Below are 19,832 nucleotides of genomic sequence, written 5' to 3' on the forward strand. Positions count from 1 at the left end.
ATTATTGGCCCTATATTACTAGCAGCCAGATTTACGAGCTTATGCATATCGCGAGCTGAACCTGCATTTTAGTAATTCATAGATCTAGCAGTGAACCTTCAGGCAAATTGAACTCTGTAAGAACAAACTTATATTAGTCAAAACTCCACCATTAGATGACACATTTCTCCCATAGGCACTCATCCCCGTGTTATAAAAATCCAACCATCTGAACGAAAGAAATTCCTCCTAGGCGTTTTAAACGACTTTTTAATTGATCAACAGTTTTATCGTCAAAAATTACCCAACAATGAATCAATCAGTTATTAAGAGGGGGAACTTTTCAAGGCAGTATTATTGGACCTTTATGTTTTCTTATTATATACATGATATGAGTAAAGAAGTGGAATCAGAGGTAAGGCGTTTTGCGGATGATATTACTCTGTATAGAGCAATAAACAAGTTACAAGATTGTGAGCAACTGAAAAATGACCTCGATAATGCTGTGAGATGGGCATCAGGCATGGTATAATGATAAATGGGATTAACAGTCAGGTTGTGAGTTTCAGATCTTTGCACATGGTTATGAGGGTGTTTTTAGGGGTTGTAATAAGGATGCAAAGGAAAGGGCATATAAGTCTCTGGTAAGACTGTTTAAAATAAGTGGTAGTTATTTGGTAAGAGGTCTGTTGAATGATATATATTACGGAGAAGCTCAGAGTGAAGTTGTGTAGGTTTTAGACTGTTATTCTTGATGTCGTCACACATTGTCAGAAAGCAGTATATCTCATGTCTGTTAATCAATCCACGTATAATTTCTACTAATACAGCTGGGTGCAATAATTCTCAGCATGAATGGTTCACCACATTTCAAGAAGGAATAGTGTAACACCCGCTTCAAGCCACCAGTCACGATCATCTCCCTTGGATGAAGATTTGGTTTCAACACATGTGCTGGGGCCTCATCCGTATCTAAACATTCTGCCAAGAGATTATGTTTATTGTACAATATACACTGTATTCAAATGCCACTAACCTGTGTCAAAAATGGAATCCTTCCATTCCAGGAGAGCAGAAAATTGGAAACATCCAGGCAACGCGTCAAGTCTTTTTCAGTGAGTTAAGGGGAAAACACACTTATGGATATTTTTGACTTTTCCAACTCTTTGCAGCTGTCAAATAGTTTAGCCGAATTTCGCTGTCTTGACCCTTACAGTCCGATGAGGTTCAGACTCCAGCAGTGTCATCAGATCACATCGCCAAATAAGATTTTTGGAACCATCGTTGAAAATTCTTTCCATTATTACTGTCAGCTCCAAGTGCTCTGCTAATGTTCCTCGCTGCCTCCATTGCATTATGACCAAGTTTAAACTCGTAAGGAAGCAGTTAAACTGGCTCAGTTCTATGTTGTGTGTACCCGATCAAACCACAAACTAGAAGTGAAATGATTCTATGCGTACATGGTGGAGAATTTGAACTGTACTATCCAGTCTCAACTGGCGATGCTGTATGATACAAAAAACTCGATTTTCCGAAATCCAGAGTTTCATGACCAATAACCACATATCTGAATGGATAAAATAAAAAGATCATTTTTTTCTGGATAAGTGTATATAGTTGTTTTTTTTGCTAGTTGCTTTACGTCGCACCGACATGGGTAGGTCTTATGGCGACGATGGGACAGGAAAGGGCTAGGAGTGGGAAGGAAGTGGCCGTGGCTTTAATTAAGGTACAGCCCCAGCATTTGCCTAGTGTGAACATGGAAAACCATTTTCAGGGTTGCCGACAGTGGGATTCGAACCTACTATCTCCCGAATACTGGATACTGGCCGCACTTAAGCGACTGCATATATAGTTGCTTAAAACCTTTGTATTTTTGGTGTTGTATGAAATCTAACAAAAACTTTTTGGTTTGTTTCAGCCAACACAATGCTCACAGAAAACATGTCTGGGGAGTCTGATGGCCCTTCCTGGGCGTACCACCCTTGCTCCCCGTACGACAGAAGAATTGCTACGTCATGCCAAGGACTTCCTGGACCAGTATTTCACCTCTATCCGACGGTAAGTCACTCCAACAGTTTTATTTATACTCTTAAATTATTTTCTCTTTTCTACAACCGTGATCATACACAGAAATGTACCCCTCAGCCACTGCATATCTACAAGTGTTAACATAGATGTGACTGGTTGAAAGATGTAATTTGAATCCGAATCCGAAAATTCCTCCAAGTGCCCGCCTTTCTGCTGTAGTGGTTAGTGTAATTAGCTGCCTTTCCCGGGCCATCCTCGAAGTGGTTTTCCGGGGTTTCCCGATTCTCCCCCAGGCAAATGCCGGGATGGTACGTAACTTAAGGCCACGGTCGCTTCCTTCCCTCTTTCCTCTTTCGATCTTCCAAATCTCCACACCTCCCCCCCCCCCTTACAAAGCCTCTGTTCAGTCTAGCAGGTGAGGCCACCTGGGCGAAGTAGTGTCCTCCTCCTCAGTTGTATCACCCGATCCAAAGTCTCAAGCTCCAGGACACTGCCCTTGAGGTGGATCCCTCACTGATTCCGAGTGAAAAACCAACCCTGGACGGTAAACGGGTTAAGAAGAAATAAAATTCCCCCAAGTCCCAATTTTATAAGTGTTTCCCAACCTTTTGTCTGGAGATTATTTTTTTTTTTTTTGCTTTACGTCGCATCGACACAGATAGGCCTTATGGCGACGATTGGATGGAAAAAAGAGCTAGGAATGGGGATGAAGATGCTCTGGCTTTAATTAACGTACAGCCTCAGCATTTGCCTGGTGTGAAAATGGGGTAACAACGGAAAACAATCTTCAGAATTGCGGATAGTGGAGTTCAAACCCACTACCTTCCGAATGCAAGCTGACAGCTACGTGATCGAAACCGCGCATCCACTCACTCGGTCATTTCAAAAGTCCGAAAAATAGAATAGCGGTATTTATAAAGGATATTTTCAGTGCAGCTCACATCATAGTTCAATGACATTTTCCTTGAGATTTTATTCCTGGTTTTAAGGTTTACGTCGTTACGTGCTACCAGACAACATCTCAAGTAAACTCTGTTCTAGCCCAGGCTCGGCAGACTGAGCCTTAAGTGGCCAGAATGTTTTCCTGCAGTAAACAGAGCTCTTTCTTCAAAGCTCAGTATCAAGAAAACCTCACTGACAACAACTTCCAGGAGAAGTGTTAGAATTTGTATTTCCTTTTATCTAAAAACAAAACAACAGAACAATAAAAATTAAGCAATAATAAGAAAATATACCAGAACACATAAAATATAACAGAAACGATAAGATAAAGGAAATTGCTATTTTATAATATTGATAATATTTCTTAGCAGAAAAAGTGATGATGATGTCATCCATCGGCGATTCTATGAATTAGCGCTCTCCAAGTTTCCTGTTCCACATTGCCACCTTTAGTTGTTCTACGGTGAGGGTTGTGTCTGTTTTAATGGTGTCTAACCAACGACCTAGTCTTCTTGTACCACTGATCATTCCTAGCATGATTGTTTTTCCCAATGCATCTGATCGGATAACGTGGCCAAAGAAAGCTAGTCTCAGCTTCATAATATTACCAACCAATGGCATTCGGGCTTGATGCTCTCAAAAACTGTCTTATTGGTAATTTTTGCACTCCATGGTATTTGTAGATTTTTTACCAACAATAGAGCTCAAAAGTATCGATCCTCCTTTTGTCTGCCTGTTTCAGCGTCCAGCTCTCACATCCATACATGAACAGTGGGAATATAATCGCAATGCTAATCTGTACTTAGTAGCCAAACTGATATCTCTGCTCTTCCAAATCGGGGACATAGTCATCATAGCGGTACGTCCAAGCGAAATCCGTCTCTTGATATCAGAACCAAAATCCCCACTTTGACTGATTTTGGCTCCTAAGAAGATGAATTCCGCCCACACGAAAAATGTAAAATTAAAAAATGTCCTCAATTTTTCCGAAAGTCGAAGGGTTAAATGGCACAGAAAGTAAGCTAACAAAATTCGAAAATCACTTCCGTCCTAAGTGCAATTCAGGAAAAGCAGCTTAAAATCACTTGTTTCTTTACTCTTTTTCCTTTTTATTCAAATCCTAGCCAAATGAACTTATTTACATAATTATTTCTGTAATGTGTTCCTTGGTTCAATTCTTTCAGGCGGCTTTTGATTTTTTGGAAAACACCGAATGTAATTATAAGGGCTTAAGTGAAACTCTGTATTGGCTCACATTAGCGCTCGTAGTGGCGCTTAAGTGAAACAATTCGTTGACTAACATTAGTGCTCGTAGTGGTGGAAAAAGGCAAACTGCTAATGTAATCTAATTATCGGGATAACGATTAAGAAAAGGATTGTAATTCTTAGGAATAAATAAAGAATATATTCTCATATTTTCTTCTTCTTGTTTTGTTTAGGCTCCTTGGAGCACGTGGTTCCTAACTCTGGTGAGCTCTCTTCTTTTTTGCCCAATATTCATCCATCTTTGCGCTGCGGGTTGCTTTCCTTTCCTGAGTCGACTTCACTCCCACCCCAGGGTGATGTTTCGTAGCTCATATCTCCAGGATGTTTTCAACACTGAGTTGCTTGCCTGAAGGGCTAGAATTGTGGATTTTTGGACATATCTATAGAATGGATCACATCAAATTGACAAAACACATGTTCGTGTACCAGTATCTATTGGGGAAGGAGTCAACTACAAGCTTGATACAAGAGGTAAAGAAAGATTTACAAATGAATAAAAGAAGAGAAGAGGGAAGTATGGAAAAAGAGATTTTTAAAAATAAGGTTTAAAGAATGGAATGATTCCAAGGAAGAATGAAACGTAAACCTTGTCTTAAGTGAACTGAGGAGAGAAGAATAAATCATAAGGAAAGAAGGTCCCGGATTCGATTCCCGGCCAGGTTAGGGATTTTTACCAGCATCTGAGGGCTGGTTCGAGGCACTCAGCCTACGTGATTACAATTTAGGAGCTATCTGACGGTGAGATAGCGGCCCCTGACTAGAAAGCCTAGAATAACGGCCGAGAGGATCCGTCGTGCTGATCCCACGATACCTCGTAATCTGTAGCCTATGCCTTCGGACTGAACAGTGGTCACCTGATAGGCCATGGACCTTCGGGGTGTTGCGCCGTGGGGTTTGGTTTGCTTTTTTTTATGTGGTACCTAAAGGGCCTCATCGTAAAAAAGAAGAAAAACAAATTTTCATTCTTTAACTCTCATTGCTATAGATATCTATTAACCACAAGTCCATACCTCTTACTTCTCTATTCGTCTTTCTTTATTTCTTTCTTTCTTTCTTTCTTTCTTTCTTTCTTTCTTTCTTTCTTTACTGAAAACATTTTGCTAATTTCACAGAAATCTAGTAATGTCCTTTCGGTCATACATTCTGACATAAAAACCGATATCTTTCACTCGAATAGTTGCTTTCTTCCTCAGCTTCCTTCGTACGGCATGAAGATTGCTAGAAAAAATGAGCATTCGATGAAGGCATTCAGCGTTCCCAACTAAAATCCTGTTGACTGCAACAAAAATGTGCCAGTCAACAATCTTCTCTGGACAGATTGCATTATTGAGAGTTATAAAAAGCTAAAGTGTCTTTGAACCTGTCGAGGAGTGGGGAGTTCAAAGTAAAAACAAACCGTTCGTTAAAATGGTTTACATTTCAAATTGGAAAGGTGAGTTTTCTTTTAATTATTCTATCTTAATCAAATCGAACAAGTGAACTAGCTGTGAGCATAGAGATTTCTTGTAATTCGAGCGAGCAATTGTAGGACCTAAGAGGGAAGTCAATCTATTTCTTGTTTATTCTCGTTGAAGTATTGACTCAAGCACATCGCTGTAGAGCGAGTATTTGGCCGGGATGGGACCAGAGTAGAAGACTGTTCTCTGAGCTAGAGGGAGACTACAAATAATTCATCCCCGTTCTCCCGTGGGGACGAGACAGCCTCCGGGGTGCCAACTAGTCAGAACAATTCATTTTAAGAGGAACAAGAGCTACAAATACTTCTAATCAAATACATCTTCCATGATTTCGGTCTTCGTATTGCTAGAAAATTAATGAAGCTCTTCTTTCTCCAAGCTCAAGATATTCAGTGATTATTAGGACACTGGCCCAAACTCATAGTGCTTTCCTTTAACGTTTCTAGTCCGACCGACCAACACCATGGTGCTACAGCCCAGATGGGCCTTTGTCTATAAAGGGATCGCTGCACAGCCTGAGGACGTTCAGATTACTAGGTAACGCGTGGTCAGCGCGACGAAATGTCTCGGTAGTAATTCTTGTAATTCTGTACCGGGGCTGCTATCACACTGTAAAATAGCTCCTCAAAGGTTCTCACGTAGGCTGAGTAAACTTCTGAATAGCTCTCAAATTCACGTAAAATCCCATCCCTTGCCGGGAGTCGAAGGCGGGGCATCCAGGTAGGAGACAGCATCGCTACCCCTACTCCGACAAACCTGAATCAAATTCTGTCCCCTTCGTACTTCAAAGCCGGCCCCGCGGTGTAGGGGTAGCTTACCTGCCTCTTACCCCGATGCCCCGGGTTCGATTCCTGGGCTGATCTGGGCTGGTTCGAGGTCCACTCAGCCTACGTGATTACAATTGAGAAGCTATCTAACGGTGAGATAGCGGCTCCGGTCTAGAAAGCCAAGAATAATGGCCGAGAGAATTCGTCGTGCTGACCACACGACACCTCGTAATCTTCAGGCCTTCGGGCTGAGCAGTGGTCCTTGTTTTGCCATGGATTTTGGTTTGGTTCCTACTTCAAAACATTATCATGAATTAGTACTGGTTGAGAGGTGATTGTTGTTTCAAGAGGCGGTACAACTGAGAAACCATCGTCTATTAACGCATTCCGCTATAGTGATGGGTACAACCGTCAAGAGTCACTATTCAGTGTACTCAAGTCGGAAATACGCCTGTCTAACCATGGATTTCTTTCGATTGTAATATTGCACTTTAGAATTACGATCCTAGGTAGTGCTAGCGTGTTTTCATGCCAATGTTATTAACCGAAGGCCATTTCGTCAATGTATATTATTTTTTCTTCTGAAGTTTATCATCCTGTTCATGAAATGAGTCCTACTGAGCAAGATGTTGTTTAAACATCGCGAGGAGGAAGAGGAAATAGTTCTGCAATTTCCTCTTGATAGTGGTGACAAAGATATCTGATATTAGTTTCAGCAGTGATAGTGTGTTTGAGAATTGTGACTCCGCCCATGCAAACATAAACTCAGCACTTTGAACAATTGGAACTGGAATTTGGCCAGTAATGTTCCGAAAGGCAATGTAGGTATGTAAAAAGGGTACAAGATATTGTTCTTCTACCTGTTGGATGTGACATTGTAGAATTCTAGCTACATACAGAGCGTGAGGAAAAAACTTCTCATCACTCCAAGTCAACGTTGCGGAGCAAATTCTGGGAGATGTCACCCTTCCTTATTATTCCAGTAGAGGATGTGCATCATGTGGTAGTGCATCAATGAAACTACAGAGAAGGCACTGCGGTAATTTTCCTGAGAAGATTGCTCCTACAGCAAATAAATCAGCACCATCAAGGAAATGTAAAGTCTGTTTTGAGCGTGGAATGCGTAAGGAATCCTGCTTCGACTGCAACAAATACAAAGTTGCCCTCCACATGCATGGATGTTTCACGGTGAACCATACCTTAAAGGACTTCACTTAATTGTAGGAAGTTAAACTCTAACCCAAAACGTTGTTGTTAGCTTGATGCAGAATGTTTTTGAAACCATTTTAGACAGGGCGAGTTGGCCGTGCGGTTAGGGGCGCGCGGCTGTGCGCTTGCATCCGGGAGATAATTTATTATTATTATTATTATTATTATTATTATTATTATTATTATTATTATTATTATTATTATTATTATTATTATTATTATTATTATTATTACCCGTGGCAGTTTTTCAGGAGCTTAATCAATACGGACCAATCTAGTGCTAAAATGGTCATTTTTTTCATTCCAGGAAGAGTTTAGTCAGACAGGGGGTATTCTTTCTTTCTTTCTTTCTTTCTAACTTTCTTAGTCAGTTTACCTTTCAGGGTTGGTTTTTCCCTCGGACTTAACGAAAGATTCCACCTCTACCGCCTCAAGGGCAGTGTCCTGAAGCGTGAGATATTTAGTTGGGGATAAAACTGGGGAAGAGAAGAAGTACCTCGCTCATGCGACCTCACTTTCTATGATGAACAGGGGCCTTACTGAGGATGGGAAGGGAAGATTGAAAGGGATAGACAAGGAGGAAGAAGGGAAGCGGCCTGAGCCTTAAGTTAGGTACCATTCCGGCATTTGTCTGGAGAAGAACTGGCAAAACACCGAAAACCACTGTAACCGTACAACAGGGTTACAGATTCCATTCAGTATTTATTATTATTATTATTATTATTATTATTATTATTATTATTATTATTATTATTATTATTATTATTATTATTATTATTATTATTATTATTATCATCATCATCATCATCATCATCATTAACCCGAGTCATTAGATTTTATATTCTGTTTCTCATCACTTAGACTGTAATAATTAGGTATCACGTATATTATTGTATTTAATCATAGGTTAAGTGAATATGTTTGTAATTATTCTGTATATTAGTAAGTGAGATTTGTTGGTTTCATATTGTCATGCTGTGGCTTGTAACTCTGGCTAGATGAGCTGGCATAGTATTTTGCAATCGAGGCTATGTTTAACTGAGAATGTTATGTGCAAGTAGATTTCCTGGTGACGCATTCAGCATAGTCATCCTCAATCCGCTTGGGCACGCTGAGACAACACTTGACTGATGACATCAGTGCGTGGGCACGTGATTGCGACCAAGTGTCAGTATTCGCCAGCTACTGTATGTTGAAGCGGAAGGGATGAACAGAGAGTAGGGAGATGAGTCGTCATCGCGAGGTTATAAAAGTCGATGCGACGGTGGTGAGAGGTATCATATCTATCAGATCATATCGTTCAGATCATATGTAACAGTCAGATGTATCAAATGGAAGAACTGGTCTTAGATTGATGGTCAGAGCTAAGAGTTGTGTTTTCAAGAGGTCTTGTAATAATTGAGGAGGTCTACAAGTGGTGGTTGTATCCGAGCAGAGACGGGTACTATGCTGATAAAGAAACATCATCTTCTTGTGAGGATGGACTTCACAAGATGTTTCAATAATATTTTCAAATTTCTTATAATATATTGAGTGGACGTAATTACATTGGAGCTCCCTACACGCGTACATGGTATGTAGGCCAACTCCTTGTTATATAAGAAGATAACAGCAGACGGCTCCCGACTTCAGCTCATAGGTTTCCCAAGAATTTCAAGTTCAACAGCGGTGTATGCAGACATCAGGTAATTAAAGCATCAGACATGTTATGCATTCATAACATGAAGAAGAATGTAATCAGCGGCGATATCACATTTCACTTCAAGTTCATGCCAATAGCTTTTTTTGTTTAGATTAGATTTTCCTTTTATTAGTACCGCAAATCTCACTATATATTTTTTTTTTTGTTAAATTAAAAGACGTCAATGATTGTTCATTGTGACGTAAATTATAGTCATAAACTCAGTTTTATTTTAATTAGAATAAGTGATTCCAGTTCCATGTACAATCCTCAGTTGTGGACATGCAACAGTAATTTAATATTGTCCTGATCCATATCCCTGTATATTGCCAGATATGTGAGTTTATCACCTCACGCCTTGAGATAATTGATATAAGAGGTATGCTCTACCGAATTTTGTTGTTTTTCTTAAAAAGCAACTGGCGCTCAAACAAATGTTATTTATATTGTGTGGAAGATATGAATGTATAAGAGTAGTGGTTGGAGTAGCCATACCACTTCGAGGAAGGCTAAACCCTCTACTCAGTCGATTTCCCGACGCTGAGTGGACCCCGTTCCGATCCTCAAACCACTTTTCAAATTTTGTGGCAGAACCTGGAATCGAACCCGGGACTCTGGGGTTGGCAGCTAATCACACAAACCACTACACCACAGAGACGGGGTATTGTTTCATAAGCTCATGAATAAAATGTAACTCTCGCTCGGCATAATTAAAAAATTTGCCTTCTGAACCTATTTTATTCTGCCTAGATCCTCACGAACAAGAGCTTCATGTACACTGCTTGCCCCGTGAATCACGAGGAATGTCGCGCCATTTATGTCAGTGTGTGCGGTAGAGCTGTCATAATTACCCGCTTCATTGAGCCAATTAATTGAGAGCTCTATTAATCTTCGCCTCCTGGATAAGCAGGCATCTGCCGGTATGACACTGTCAGCATATCGTTATCAAGTGCACCGAACATTTGCACTCACATACTATAGGCTAAGGAGATCTGAGGGAAGGGGTGAGAAGTACTGTTTCCACTACAGGGCACTAAGCAACACATTGTTGAATTCCAGAGGATTCCATACTATCTTGGACTAGAGGGAAATGTAATAAACTAGGGACCGTATTTATATTTAATATCGAAGTGTGAAATATATGCATAAAAATATAGCAAATATTAAATATCAATGAAATATGTAATTAAATATATAACATTCATAAAATATGCAATAGTATTAATCAGTGATTCTTTTTCTAAAAAAAAGTTTAAGGGGTACACTCAGTTGTAGACGACAAAACATCAGGATCTTACAATATTTGGCAATTATGCACACTCCGGGCTCACAAGTTTATATAAAAATTGATTACGCTATTTTATTTGTGGAAGCCTCCCTGGCTCAGGCAGCAGCGCGCCGGCCTCTCACCGCTGGGTTCCGCGATTCAAATCCCGGTCACTCCATGTGAGATTTGTTTTTCTTCGGGTATTCCGGTTTTCCCTATCATATCTCATTCCAGCAACACTCTCCAGTATAATTTCATTTCATCTGTCAGTCATTGATAATAATAATAATAATAATAATAATAATAATAATAATAATAATAATAATAATAATAATAATAATAATAATAATAATAATAATAATGTTATTTGCTTTACGTCCCACTGCCTACTTTTTAAGGTCTTCGGAGACGCCGAGGTGCCGGAATTTAGTCCCGCAGGAGTTCTTTTACGTGTCTTCTTTTCAGGAACCACAGGGTTGAAAATTCTTCGTGGAGGGTCAACCAACTTGATGAACATAGGATTTACTACTGCATTCAGATGCAAGGATGCTCTTGTTGGAGTCATGATCAAGTTCCTTTGTGGGAAGCCTTATTCACATTCACTTGTTGAAATAAGGAAACTACTCATAGTGTTCATAAAGGGCAGGAGAGACATTGGGTATTTCTCAGATCGTTTCTGGTCAGGTGTCCAGATTATCAACCCAGTCTATAACTTATTAAGAAATTCAAAATGTAATCACGGAAGACACGCCGCTTTTCAATGCAAACCACACAACAGATCACATAATCTAGAAAATTAAAAGGCACCAGTGTCAAATCAGACAAAATCCAGTGATCGTAGGAACATTAACAGTACAACCAACATTCGACACTAAAATACTGATTTCTGCCTAAATGAGTAAAATTTCTCCCAATAAATCAGCAGTTACAAAACTTTAGTCGATCAGATAATAATATGGCGTAATTTTTCGATTTTTTTGCTTAGTAACGAGTTACCAACCAAGAGAAACTGATTCGATAAGTCGATTTAAATCGAAGGTTACTGGAAATCTTCTCCAGCTGCTGTGAACAGCGCGTTGACGCCAACTGATCGATGATCTTTCAAGTCGGAAGTTATATTTATCGGATTAGATAGAAATGAACCAATATTTTTTTGTTAAACAGTGTTCAAATGTTTAAGGGGTACGCGTACCTTTGCGTTCCCCCTGAAAAAACCCTCGTATTAATATACTTAATTTACCAGAATGTTCCTGTATACATTTTATTATGACTCATGGTTATGATATGAAACAATAAAATTGTTTTAAATACCTCCATGACAATGTCATTATTGATGGTTTTGACAACTTAGGGTGTATAGTCCCAGTATTTGGGAGATAGTAGGTTCGAACATCACTGTCGGCAGCCCTGAAGATGGTTTTCCGTGGTTTCCCATTTTCACACCAGGCATATGCTAGGGCTGTATTTTAACTAAGGCCATGGGCGCTTCTTTCCCATTCCTAGGCCTTTCCTGTCCCATCGTCGCCGTAAGACATATCTGTGTCGGTGCGACGTAAAACAAATAGCAGTTATATAGTCTGCAGGTTTCTCATTTTGGCAGTACGAAATAATTAAACGAAAGGCGTAATCAAAATACTTCAAATGTTTAAAAATAACGTTATGCACTATACTCTCAATCGCGGAGTATAATAGATAATAATAATTATATTGTTGTAGCTAATTTCCTGTAGCCCTCATACCCTGAAAAGAAACAAATACATGTTACTAAATAAAGTTAACATAGAATCTGTCTTTACACCCTTATTAAGTAAGTAACACAAACAGTACGGTGATGCGCAGTGAGTCACCTGACGAGTTGGCCGTGCGGTTAGGGGCGCGCAGCTGTGAGCTTGCATCTGGGAGATAGTGGGTACGAACCCCACTGTCGGCAGCCCTGAATATGTTTTTCCGTGGTTTCCCAGGTTCACACCAGGCATATGCTGTGTCTGTACCTTAATTAAGGCCACGGCCGCTTCCTTCCCACTCCTACGCCTTTCCCATCCCATCGTCACAATATTAGACGTACCTGTGTCGGTGTGACATGAAACGAATGGTAAAAATGATACGCCTGCCATAGTCATATTGTTTTGCTTTCCCTTTTCCAATAGTTTTATGAACATTTAATACCGGTACATAATAACCGATTCATTTGTTACGTAGTTTATAATTAGAGTCCGGATTATTAGGTACTGATAGGTTAGGATGCAAACTTACTTAAGCCAGTAACAAGTATACCCTACAGTGTACAACAGTTATGCTATGAGATTTGCATATATATTAGGGGTACAGCCTATAGAACTCCTTGAATTTATGCTACTCTTCCTACATTGTGGTACAACGGGCTGCATCACACTTTTACAACCCAAATTACTTTGCATTCTAACCTATTACCACCTAAAAGTCCGGCTCCATGGCTAAACGGTTAGCGTGCTGGCCTTTGACCACAGGGGTCCCGGGTTCGATTCCCGGTAGGGTCGGGAATTTTAACCATCATTGGTTAATTTCGCTGGCACGAGGGCTGGGTGTATGTGTCGTCTTCATCATCATTTCATCTTCATCACGACGCGCAGGTCTCCTACGGGAGTCAAATCAAAAGACCTGCACCTGGCGAGCCGAACATGTCCTCGGACACTCCTGGCACTAAAAGCCATACGCCATTTCATTTTACCACCTAAAAATCCGAGGTATATTTACTTCCATACAGTATTCACTGTAGTTCGATCGTTCGGAAGTATCTGGATCGTAACATTTTCAAACGATCTTGCCCGAGATAGTGTAACATACAATTAGCTGTGACTAATTACTGGTATGGGTAAGAGGACACCCACTTTCTCGAGAGGTTGTCCCTGCGCTTTATTAATGGTCATACAGAAGGCTAGTAGACTGAATACCTTCGTGTTTGCACGTACGTTGAAGTTTTCTATAAGCAGCATGTAAGTTATTAGGAATATTCTGCCATCTGTTGAGTATATTAAGAAGCTGGGGAAGATCAGAGAATCAAAGAGTATCTAGCAGAGAACAGTATTCTTCCATAATCAGAGGAAGTGTATACTCTGGCTTGACAGGTAGTAATAAAACATGGCTGCATGCTATAAAATTACTAAGGATGAAAATTACATAAGTATATCAGAATATTAAAGAAATTGTTATTCGTTTACCAACCTGCTAGGTACAGAGTGTATTGCGGGTTAGGGTAAGCCTTCGCCTGCAATTAATACAAAGATCATTTAATGATTTGATTTTTGGATTACTCAAAGTTTGCTGTACTTAGAGACGTATCAATGCCTCATGATTCACCGGGAGATAATTCCGGAGATAATAAAACAAAAATAAAGCAAATATTTCCTGTAGAACAGACGGACGGATTTGCCAAATCTGTTTTAATATATAGATTACTTCATTGAATATCCATAACGGTTGAATCAAAATTACGTGCGTACCCAACCAGAAGATAATTGTCTGGAATATCTCAGTTATATGGTAGCTGCAAGGGTTTGTAGTCGCACTAATTATGTCACTAAACTTTCGTCGATCTTACCATCTTAAGCATCGCTCTAAAGTGGATTCCTTAAACGAGTTTCATCCCCTTGATGTCTTGTAGTTCAAAACGGATTATACTTAATTGATCAATTTACAAAGATGGCAGCTGTATTATTTAATTGTGTTTGCTTAATTACGGGAACGAAGACGTACTTTGCGTGGCCAAATGTCAGCCTTAACAGCATTCCCTTTTATAACCCAAGTAAAAGAAACTTTACTTTAATTATTTGTATCTCGCTAGAAAGGAAGCGGCAGATTCTCTCAAAGAAGCACTACATAATCGGGGAAGATTTTAAGCTGTGTTTAGAAGGTAAATATTACCAAATGGAAATTGTTTTAGTATTTAAAATATAGCATCATCATCGTCTAGATACTCGACTTCCAATTCGGATGTGCCAAGTTTGAATCCCAGTGATTATCATTAGAATCAGCACGTGACATCAGGAAGGGCATCCGGGTTTTAACCTCCGACCAAGTTCTAAAATTGAACTTCGATGCTCCACTGCCCCATGTAAACGTGGGGAGGATGTGTTGAAAATGACGTCCGTCATGATTAGGCAATTTAGGCAATAGGAAGTGTCGTGCAACCCGTTCTTCTATAGTGTAGCAAGAGTAACATAAATTTTAGGAGTTCTATAGGCCGTACCCCTAATATCTATGCACATCTCATAACATAACCGTTTTACACGGCGGAAGTTACTACTCAGCGCTATTTGTTAACGATAATAGTATGGTTATTGCACACAATGTGTATTGTTGTGCTATCTCTGGTGTCGGACTAGAACTGCAAGCGGAAGTGCCATTTAGCTTGGCATTGTATTCTTTTTAGTTTTAACAACGTTCTCCCTGATTCCACTTACTATGTAGTGACAGTTGCCATTGCTCTGAAGACGATCTTGGTTGCAAGATGAAAGATAATATGGCCTGATAAAGTTAATACAACCTAATATCCCCAAAGCAAGAATGATGTTACTTTATGTAGTTTTTAAAAAGTTAAACATAACTGAGAATGATTGGAAAAGTCATCAAAATTGGCTGCTGTATGAAAAGTATAGCCGCCATAAAGAATAGATACCAATACAAATACCACAGAAAGCAACAGCAAAAAAAGGTCGAATTAGGAATCGATAAAAAACCGACGCAGACTGCGTATTTGAACTCTTCAAATCGCGGAGCGCTCTATTGGTGCAACCAGAACTAAGGAAATAAAGTACGTATTTCTAACGTATCTCAAAGTTCTGGCATGGATTAAATTTCAGCCCGCATTGAAACCCTGTAATTTTTTCGGTTCGTTTACGCTTAGTGAGGACGACAGAGCTCATCTTGACTCTTGACTGAGGTCTTCTGCTTCCTCTTGGCCGAGAACACTTTCACTTTCTTGCAGTGTCCCAGCATTCTCTCCTCAGTCAACTTGTGTTCTTCTCGCTGGTGGTGGACAGTGCGAAGGCACCTTGTAGGATGATTTGTCGAGATTGGGATCGGACCTGCTTGATCATTCATTAAATCTCCAGTTGCTCCAGGTCTGACTTCATTGAGGTGATTCACTTGTCCTTGGAGGCCTTACGTCTACGTGTCACTATGAGGATCCTCTTCGTGAGTCTGCGGGTCAAGTGTCCGAAGAAGTCGAGTCGCCTTTTCCTCGTGGATATGATTATATCTTCCTGCCTCATTGATGTGCCTGATTCTGTGTCATCCTTTTCCCTTGTGGGTCCTAATATTGTATTTATTTATGAACAAACAGGCTTCCAGCCCCAACACATGTTCAAAAAGCAATAAGTCTATTGAAAATAATATTAATGATTATAGTAATAATAATAATAGTAATAACAATATTAATAATAATAAAAGTGATAGTAATAATATTAATAATAATAATAATAATATTTAAATAAAAATATAATAATAATAATAATAATAATAATAATAATAATAATAATAATAATAAATAATACCAAAAATAATAATAGTTAGCTGTAGCAGTCACCGACTCATGGTTCCAGCAAACTCATCACGTGTCCTTATGCGCTCAGCAACTTGCGTCACATTCATTGTTCCCTGACCTACTCCCGATCAATACCAAAACAACGACAGTCAGCAATTACATTCCAACCAGCCATATCACAAACAAAAATTCCCTACCTTTATGTAATCACATATCATTTACCCAACTCCACCTACTTAACTATGTACTCAACACAATATTCCCCTTCCCATTAATTTTATCATACTATCTCCATCCATTGCATATCATCCGATTATAAAACACGCTTCCCATAGATATACATCACTATTCCAAACACGTACCCCCTTGTCCACCCTCTAACTCTTCCTCTTTCATTCTGCTCTCACAGGACTTTTTTACCGCACATAAATACATGTTCAACTCGCCCCCGCTTTCCCACTGCTTTATAATCCATCTTAAAATAGACTGCTCATCCCCTCTTCCCAACAGTTTCCGATGCTCGGCACTCAGTAATCTATTTCTTATCTTACTCGTTTCTTCACAGTCACTTAATAAGTGAAAATCGTCATTCACTGCCCCGCAAAGTATACACATTGCCCTGTCCCTTCCTTGTAACCATCCTTTATTCCTATGCAATCCCATAAACCACCACATCATCCCATACCTTTTTGACGTGTCAACGTATCTAATATTTATCCCTGCTACCTCCTCTATTTTAATAATAAAAGCATTCAGCGAATTTCTCAGTCTACTTTCCCCCAATAATTTCTGCCTATGAATGTCTCTAATCCTCCTCACAAGCATCTTCGTCCCTCTAACTTCTGTTTTCGTCCAAATCTCCCCCCATAGATGCCCTAATCCTATCATCTCCAAATAACCCTTAATTTTTCTAGCCATCCGCCCTTAAACATGCTCTTACGTTGCTGTTAATACGCTGCCTGTAAAACCCTCCCACCTTCCTGTCTTTTTAAAATCATCCAGTATCTAACTATTCTTTTCACACCCTCCGATTCCAAATCCTCCCCACACATTAATTCCGCCCCTGCATATGCTGTGCACCCCGGCAGACTCATTACTATCTTACCAAAACTACTAATAATACGTCTTAAATCCCCTCTTTTCTCATCCAACCCCCAAACTTCTGCGCCATACAATACCCTCCCGAAAATCACCGATCTTAACACTAGCCGGGTATTTAGCTAGCAAGTTTCTGACTGAGGCAAGGGCTGCTAATCCTCGGTTTTTCACCCTACTAATCTGATCGTTCCAGGTTCCTTTACTGTTAATAATAACTCCTAAATATTCCAACTTCCTTACTTGTTCCAACCTTTCTCCCTGCAGGACCAATTTCCCTTCCATCTTTCTTCCTTTGTTTACCTGGGCTACTAATATTTTAGATTTATTCCCATTAATCCTCAATCCCCATTTCCTTGCAAACAGCGACACTGCATTTAACGCTCCCTGCATGTGGGTCCTAATATGCTCCTCAGGATCTTCCATTCTTTGAGTTCTAGTTTCCTCATTGGGCCTTTGTTCTTCATCAAAAGTCTTTCAAGGGCGTAGAGTACAGAGGGATCTCTTTGATGAGTTGTAATGTTTTAGTTTGAGGTTTGAGATGAGAAATATATTTATCCTAATTATTTATTTATCTTATTCTTATTCTTCTTTCGTTGAGGCCCCTTGGATCACGTGGTTCCTAACTCTGGTGAGCTTTCTTCTTAGCCCAGTGTTCGTTCGCCTTATTACTTCATCTTTGCACTGTGGGTTGCTTCCTTTCCTGAGTCCACTCCACTCCCACCCCAGGACACAATGTTTTAGCTGTCACTGACTGGAGAGTGTCGGATGTTCTGATCAACATTCTAAATTTATCCCTGTTGAATATATCTTTGGGATCAATTTTTAAAAATTCTATGTATTTTCGAACCAGTTTCTTCCATTTGTTTCCTTCCCACTAGAAAGGGTGCTGAAGATTCTTGAGGTCAGTCTTGTTGTCCATTCTGACTATGTGACCATCTCCTCTCTTTCTCATGGCTGATGTTATGCTTTCTAAATGTTGGTAAGGCTCGTTGTTATGCCTGATTCTGTATTCACCTCCCTCTTTAATGTGGGCCCACGATTTTCCACAGGATCTTTCGTTCTTTCAGTCCCAAATTTATTTATTTATTTATTTATTTATTTATTTATTTATTTATTTATTTATTTATTTATTTATTTATTTATTTATTTATTTATTTATTTATTTATTTATTTATTTATTTATTTATTTAATAATGGCGTGTGGCCTTCGTACAGGTCTGGTGAAAGTCGTTCAATTTGATGCCCTGTAGGTGACTTGCACGTCTTTGAGGATGGGACCCTATATAATATGAATTATAATTCTGGAGGCGACACAAATACCTAGTGTCCCTGCAAGAGAAATTAACCAGTGAAAGTTAAAATCCCCGACACAGCCAGGAATCGAAGCCGGGACCCATTAAACAAACGACCAGCATGCTAACCATTTAGGCATGTAGCCGGACATTTATTTGTTTACTAGCATGTACACGCGGCTTCATCCGCGTTTATTAATTCAACAGCTATATTTTTAAACTAGTTTTTAAAAGCAGAATTGGGAACATGCATCATTTTCAAAAAATTTTTTTTTGAAAAGTACACCAATGAAATAGTACGTAAACGTATTACATTGTGGTATGTTGCCTTGTTATCTACCATTAAAAAATATTTAATAGTGCCTTTCCGCAAGGCGAGTGAAACGGCCTCTGACCTAAGCGGCGCGCTGTGACGTCACGATCCAGTACCGCATGGAGCTCCACCAGCCATTGTGCATCAGCCGTTGCTAAAAGCCGATTGTTTATTATTCATGATCGCGAATAACTTCAAAATGACAGAAGAAAGGTTCAAAACAGCACAATCAGACAATCTATCATGTGTAAATATCATCATTCTTGAAAAATAGTGACTTTTGTGGCCGCAGAAATTTGCGGATAACAAGCAAGTTTGTAAGTGGCGTCTTTTATATACGTGCAATGTACTTTAACCCATAGTATTAGGATAACACCGAACCTGGATAGATATTACATCACTTTCAACATTTCCTTCTAGACTGATTCCCCTATTAAAGAATAAAATTACATTTTCGGGCTTTCAGCATTAGTAAAGTAAGAAATCGGATTTCAGCACTAACGTAAATATATAGGTAGCATTATAGTACTAGTCCGCTTCTGTAGTGTAGTGGTTAATGCGTGCCACTCCCGGAGGCCCGGTTTCGATTCCCGGCTCTGCCATGAAAGTTGAAAACAAATAGTACGAGGGCTGGAACGGGGTCTACTCAGCCTCGGGAGGTCAACTGAGTAGAAGGGTTTCGAATCCTACCTCAGCCATCCTCGAAGTGGTTTTTCGTATTTTCCTACTTCTCCTCCAGGCACCTAAGGCCACGGCCGTTTCCTTCCCTCTTCCTTATCTATCCCTTCCGATCCTCCCATCCTCCAACAAGGCCCCTGTTGAGTATAACAGGTGAGGCCGCCTGGGCGAGGTAATGGCCCTCCTCACCTGTTTCATCACCATACTCAAAGTCTCACGTTCCAGGACACTGCCCTTGAAGTAGTAGAGGTGAAATCCCTCGCTGAGTCCGAGAGAAAACCAACCCTGAAGGATAAACTGATTAAGAAAGAAAGAGAAAGAAAGAAAGATC

The 19,832-nt window shown here is 39.8% G+C and overlaps 1 protein-coding gene across 1 annotated transcript in view; it reads left to right on the forward strand.

Annotated features, from left to right (window-relative positions):
* The window catches only part of Nos (Nitric oxide synthase), a 789,894-nt gene that overhangs the window by 503,344 nt on the left and 266,718 nt on the right, over positions 1-19,832 (forward strand). The window contains exon 2 of the mRNA XM_067152126.2: positions 1,901-2,040. Within this exon, the coding sequence (XP_067008227.1) occupies positions 1,901-2,040 (140 nt within the window). The remainder of the gene's footprint in view (positions 1-1,900; positions 2,041-19,832) is intronic.

This window comes from Anabrus simplex, chromosome 8 (genome assembly GCF_040414725.1).
Source record: "Anabrus simplex isolate iqAnaSimp1 chromosome 8, ASM4041472v1, whole genome shotgun sequence".
NCBI lineage: Eukaryota > Metazoa > Arthropoda > Insecta > Orthoptera > Tettigoniidae > Anabrus > Anabrus simplex.